Source organism: Anabas testudineus, chromosome 8 (genome assembly GCF_900324465.2).
Source record: "Anabas testudineus chromosome 8, fAnaTes1.2, whole genome shotgun sequence".
NCBI lineage: Eukaryota > Metazoa > Chordata > Actinopteri > Anabantiformes > Anabantidae > Anabas > Anabas testudineus.
Window position 1 is genome coordinate 20,887,815 of NC_046617.1, and position 6,417 is coordinate 20,894,231.

A 6,417-nucleotide genomic window follows, 5' to 3' on the forward strand; every position below is an offset into this window, starting at 1 on the left:
ATCATTTCCACAGCTTTTCTTTATTAACATCATTGACCTCTGACAATTCAAAGCCACCGTTTGACATCTTAGTGTTTTAGCCAGTAAAGTGCTACAGTTAATTAAGATTACACGGTCACACATGTACATAACTGTGTTTCACAAGCTGAGGATTTATTCTCTGTTACTGCAGTCGATTTAAATCCTGACCTCTTTCTATACAAACTTTAAACTGATCTGTACAACAGAGAAACGGAGCTGGAAACAATTCGCTGTGATTCAGAGTAGAAAAATAGCTCTTTACAATCAACTAAATTCCATTTTTCCACCAGTTCAGTGACGCACGTTCTCCAGATATTTTCTACACATCTGAGAGGAAACAAAGAGTCGTCGTCCAAACCGTGTGAAAACTGTTTGTGCTGTGGTGCAGCGTCTGACCGCGCTGCTTGATGGGATCTATTTGTCCACAGTGAAGGACTGCAGGCCTGTGATGGCTCTGCCCAGGATCAGCGCATGGATATCATGAGTTCCTGGAAGAGGAGACAACACGTGTCAGACAGGTGGGATTAATATCACCAAATGATAAATGTGCACTGTTGCATCGCTGGCTCAGTCAGAGTCAAGGTAGCGCTCTCTCTCTCCGACACACTGCTATCATGAGTTTAACCTCAGCTTCTGTTCTACGGAGCTCCTCGTGGTCAAGTTTGGAGAAACTCCTGAAAATAAAGACGTTGTCTGAACTGACTTCAAGACTTAGTTTTTTAAAGAGCACCTCCCATTTAGTAATGTGCTATTAAACTAGTTGTGAAATTCAGAATCATCAACTCCAACAACAGTTTGATGGATATAAATCATCTCAGTTTGAAGTGATCCATGTATTAGTCAGTACAACGATCACATCACAGCCTGAAGTTTATTCTGACATCAGAATCTGATCTCATCAGAAACATTTTACTTTTTCTATCTGACCACAATATAGAAAAAACTAAACAGGATCTTTCTGATTTATTTTATCCTTCATGCTCCTTTTATCTCAGGTGACCTTTATTAGGCGTCTCTCAGCAGCTCTGTGAGAAACCCTCGCTGCTTCCTGCTCCTCCCTGCTCCTCCTCCTCACCTTCATACGTGTTGACAGCCTCCAGGTTCAGGACGTGGCGGATGATGTGATACTCGTCTGCGATGCCGTTTCCTCCCAGCATGTCTCTGGCCTGTCTGGCGATGTCCAGGGCTTTACCGCAGCTGTTCCTCTTCAGCATGGAGATCATCTCTGGAGCTGCTCTGTTAACAAAGCACCGTGTCTGATGATTCAGTGAGGAGGAACTGAGTTGACAGTGCTTCCGTCAGGTCCAATCATACAACTAATACTCTAGTTACTGTTTCCTGTATCAGAATTCATCTCTGTGCATCCATTTCTTCTACTGTTGTTTAATGGCACCAACTAAAAACTCCACCATCTGTTCATCTCAGTAATATTTGTATCACTGGAGATGCAAATGTGAAATCTGCAGATTTCTCCGGAACCCCGTTAATACACCTCACTTACTTCTTCTCATCGATGAGTCTTCCCAGCTGCAGACAGGACTGCAGCCCGATGGTGATCTCTGTCAGCATGTCGGCCATTTTCTTCTGCATCAGCTGATTTCTTGCCAGCGGCACGCCAAACTGGATTCTAACACAAAAACAAGATCACTGGGTTAATAAATACTCAGATTCACTGTGGAACAAATGTTATTTTGTTTAAGTTTCATCGGTGGCATCCGACCTGTCGAGCGTGTACTGACGAGCCGCGTGGAAACAGAACTCTGCAGCACCCAGAGCGCCCCACGAGATACCATAACGAGCGTTGTTCAAGCAGCCAAAAGGGCCCTGAAGGAGGAGGGTCACAAACTTTATCTCCCAGAAACCACATCAACATCATCATCATTCCACTCTGCTCACCCCGAGTCCGGACACTTTGGGCAGGAGGTTCTCCTCGGGGACCTCCACCTCGTCCATGAGGATCATACCTGTGGACGAGGCTCTCAGCGAGAACTTCCCTTCGATCTTTGGCGTAGACAAACCCTTCATGCCTCGTTCCAGGATGAAGCCACGGATCTTCCCGTCGTCACATTTGGCCCAGACAACAGCGATGTCTGCCACCGGGGAGTTGGTGATCCTGAAGGAGGCAGAACAGGAAACGTGAGGGAGAAACCCGAGTATAGGTTTATACTGGTCACCCAGGGGAAAAATAAGTGTGCAGTAATATCAGCAAGTGCATTTTTAACACAGTAATAGTTCTTCTATCTATTAGTGGACTAACGAGTGAAACATATATATCTATGAACTATAACAGCTGTATCTATATAAGCATCTTTATTCTTTTCTATGTAATATTTATATTATATTATAAATATAATATCATTTTAATTATATTTATAATTAAATATTTTATATAATATTTTCAACAGTTTCTTTCATAACAAGATCTTTTTGAACTTAAATATCTGACAACTTTAGCTGCAGAGTGTTAGAACCGTGTTCATCTCTCCAACCATCAGCTGTGACTCTAACTGGGCAGCGCCACCATGTGGACAACAAATGACACCACAAGAAGAGACCCTTAGTATAACCAGGTTGACTGAAGGTTCATTAACAGTATTTGTGAGCAGTCAGAACACCTGAGTGTAAATTAAGCAGATAGGAGCAGAGTCACTGTGCAGTTGCCTACAGGTTAGCCGGTATCTTCCCCATCAAACACTCACTGTGTTTTCTGTTCTTGGTCCTGTGGGGATCTGGGCTCATTTACACATCTCTGCTCTGAAGCACTCGGATACCTTCGCTCTGTGCACACTTTACTGTAAACTGAATAGATGTGTACACCATAACCAGTGAAGACTCTGTGAAACCACTGTGACACAGAGAACCCCCCTTCTTTTTCCCCACACCTGAACGACTCACCAGGTCTTTGAGCCGGTCAGAGTGTAGGTGCGACTGGGCGGGTTGTACTTGGCTCTGGTTTCCATGCTGCCGGGGTCGCTGCCGTGGTTCGGCTCCGTCAACCCAAAGCAGCCCAGGATCTCTCCACGAGCTGGAGACAGTCGGTTAAAGCTTTAATGTCCGACTTCACCCTGAGCCACTGCAGCAGATAACGTGTCACTGTTCTCCTTACCGAGCCTGGGGAGGTACTTCTCCTTCTGCTCCTCTGTGCCGTAAGCGTAAATCGGGTGCATGACCAGTGACGACTGGACGCTCATGACCGAGCGATAGCCGCTGTCCACTCTCTCCACTTCTCTGGCAATCAAGCCATAGGCCACGTAGCTCGTCCCGGCACAGCCATAACCTTCACATTAAACACAGAAAGTTAAGGAGTTACTGTCAATGTTACTAAAACCACACTGTAAAGGCAGTATTCAGTAAATTTATTTCAAATGTCACTGTTCATTCTAGTTATCTATCTGATCTATGTTACAGGGATGCAGACAAATATGCCTGGTTTTGAAATTGAAAGCACAAGCAGTGTCAGAAAGCTCCTTTGCTGATCGTCTCTTTCTTCATTCATCTTCTCTTTTTCTATTCTTGCTCCTTTATTTCTCACTTCCTGTCATCCTGCTACAAAACTTGTCAACGCTGTGCAGCTTCTTAGTAGTTTGCATCTTTTTGGCAGTGCTTCAACTCTCTCACCAAGTTTCCCTTTCCCAGTTATTCATGCATTGAGGTGTGAGCAGCATTTTACTGCTGTAGTTTGTTTTGTCCAAACCTCAAAGATATTGAAACGTCAAACTAGGATTACTTAGCACTTAAGTTAATAAATTCAAAATGTAAAACTCTTTTGAGTTTGTCAGTGACACACTTGAAAATGTCTCCAACTCAAACAAACTCAAACACGGCTCCAAAATGACCAAAGTCCATTAAACAGTGATTTAATGTGAAGGAAATGTGACTGATTTACAAAAGACTTCAACTTGACAGTAAAACAAGACCATAAACTAAAATGAAAACTTAGCTGGGGAGCAGCTCTCTAGCAGTGTTCAGGTACCAGGGCCTGTTCAGACTCACCTTTAATGGTTGGGCCCAGGACACCCATCTCTCCCATCTCGGACACGATTTCTCTGTGGAACACTGAAAAACAATGAGACCACTTCAGCTGTGCTGATCCGAAAGTGGACGTTATGCAAAAGAGTCACAGAGACTCTTTTTTATCTAATATAAAGTCAAGTCGTGAATTTTGGATTTGAGCTGGTGCAGGAAAGATGACTAACTGGGGTGTCTCACCTTCGTTTCTGTTTGCCATCAGGATGCGAGGCATGAGTTTCTCTTGGCAGTAGGTCCGAAAGGAGTCTCTGATCATGACCTCCTCCTCCGTCAGTTGACCCTCCAGATCCAGAGCATCACGCCAGTTAAACTGGACCTTTGCTGTCAGACATTTAAAAAAGGAACAAGTCAAAAACCAACATTAAAACAAAGCGTTATCTCTGAATTAAGCGATTAGACAGCAGCACCACCTACGTGCTTTAGGCTTCTGCTCAGTCTTCTCTGAACCTGTGGAAGAAAAAAACAGAAACATACTGATTATGCACAAAGCATTTTTTTAAAAGCTTTCAGAAGCTGCTGGTTCCTGTGCTCTACTGAAACAAAGGAGTCTGGTGGAGTTCTGCTGCCCATCAATAGAAGAACATTTGTGTCTGAGAGAATCTCTGTGTAGATACAGTGCCAAAAAAATATTTGCCTTCTTCCTGGTTTTTTATTTATTTATTTTAAAAATATATTTGGAACTCTTAAATAATTCAGATCAGGAAGCAAATTTTAATATCGCACAAAAACCTGAGCAAATACAAAGTGTGGTTTCTAAATGATGCCTTCACTTTTAAGGTGAGAAAGTTGTTCTGCTTTTGTTGTTTTGCTTCTGTTAAGTTTAGTTTCACTGCTGATTTAGGTTTAGGGGAGGTGTCCTGGTTCAGCTGCCAGCTGTGTGGTTGGCCTGATAGTTTCACCCAACTGAAGTTCACTTTGTGTGGCTAACCTAACATTTTGAGTTCCCTCTGGGCATAAGGAGAAAATACTCTCACCCTTCTACTAAACCCTAACTGGAAAATGTTCTGTAGATTTCTTAAATATTTACATTTAGTTATTTGGCAGAAGCTTTTATCCAATGCAACTTACAAGTGAAGTACAAAGCAAACTTTAAAGTAAAGTGCTCTAGAAAGAGCTGTTTGAGTTTAATGGGGTATAAGTGCCGGAAAGATTATATAAAATCTTAAACTTCTGCTGGTCAGAGGTGTGTATGTTCTCTCTTTACTGTGGGCTGCAGGCGTCTCTGTACTTACCCCACGGTGCAGTTGCTGCCGTTCCCTGAGCTCTGGAGGCTGAGATGATGACACTTCTGTGAGGGTTGACCAGGAGGCGGCACACAGCGCTTCTCAATGCCATGATGGACTTTAGTCTGTAAAAGACATCACTTTCTATGTAAATCACTCTGATTAACCTGATCACATCCTATTCTTTAGACAGTTAAGCCATGTATGTTTTCCTAAAGTGTGAATAAAAGCATTAAGAGCTGATCCTTCTTATGCACCTAAATCAACTTAGTGCAGAGAGGTGGGGCTGGTTTTAATCCACAATATCACATCAGTATTTCAGTTTATTTGTTTGTGATCTGTGAAGTAAGTGAAGCTGTGCACAACAACACACAGCTGAAGTAACACTACCTCAAATTACACCTAATCTGAACCCGACAACAGTTACTAACAGTTACCTCCAGCCAACTAAGCTGTTTAAAGCCGATGCCAACCAACGCCTCAGCATTATCTAACCTAACTTTGGGGACACTTTGTGAAAGGAGACACTCCAACCCTGCTGCTGTGTTATGCAGCCATGCTAGGCTAGTTAGCTAGCTAACCTGCTCGTAATAACGCTACTATAGCTACAAGCTAACAGCGCTAGCTAGTAACGGCAAGTTTCCCCAATGACCACAGTGACGAGCTGACCTAATGTATCGGCGCTGAGTGGGAATGATAACAGGGAAACAGGACTTTCAGTCGTACCTTCACCAGAATCGCTGACCTCAGTTTAGTGTCGTGACAGTCCTCGTCCTAGTTTCCACTTTGGGCCTCAGGTTGACGCTGCAGCCGCACAGACGTGTTCGCCTCCGGCCGCAGGCGGCAGCAGTGAGCAGCAGTGAGCCGCAGTGAGCCGCAGTGAGCCGCTCCACAGCAGAAGAAGACGCCGCGTTTGGAAACGCGCAGGACAAAGGTGACATTTGTGCTTTTTTAGAAACGTTCTCAGCTCCATGAACTACATTTACACAAGAAGACACTTTAAACAGGGGCCTTTACATGGACACATCTTAAAACGAGGGTCCGTTCGTGTGTCCGCTCCTGGTAAAGTGAAGCGCGCAGTAACTTCCCGCAGCTTCTGTGTGGGAGGCGTCGGTGACCTCGTCCTGTTTAAAATCATCCATAG

General features: G+C 43.9%; 1 protein-coding gene across 2 annotated transcripts; it reads right to left on the reverse strand.

The window, feature by feature from the left end:
* LOC113154620 (glutaryl-CoA dehydrogenase, mitochondrial-like) lies at nucleotides 1–6,150 on the reverse strand. 2 transcript variants are annotated; one of them, XM_026348925.2, is made up of 12 exons: nucleotides 6,000–6,150; nucleotides 5,283–5,398; nucleotides 4,465–4,497; nucleotides 4,231–4,371; nucleotides 4,015–4,077; nucleotides 3,128–3,298; nucleotides 2,917–3,046; nucleotides 1,918–2,134; nucleotides 1,742–1,845; nucleotides 1,523–1,648; nucleotides 1,097–1,257; nucleotides 1–509 (listed from the first exon to the last, which is right to left on the reverse strand). In XM_026348925.2, exons 2-12 carry the CDS (start codon nucleotides 5,383–5,385, stop codon nucleotides 436–438), a joined length of 1,323 nt encoding a protein of 440 aa, XP_026204710.1. In that variant the 5' UTR covers nucleotides 5,386–5,398; nucleotides 6,000–6,150; the 3' UTR covers nucleotides 1–435. The 2 variants fall into 2 exon arrangements, with proteins under 2 accessions (XP_026204710.1, XP_026204719.1); XM_026348934.2 differs by having other exon boundaries at nucleotides 6,019–6,108.
* Nucleotides 6,151–6,417: the final 267 nt, after the last annotated feature.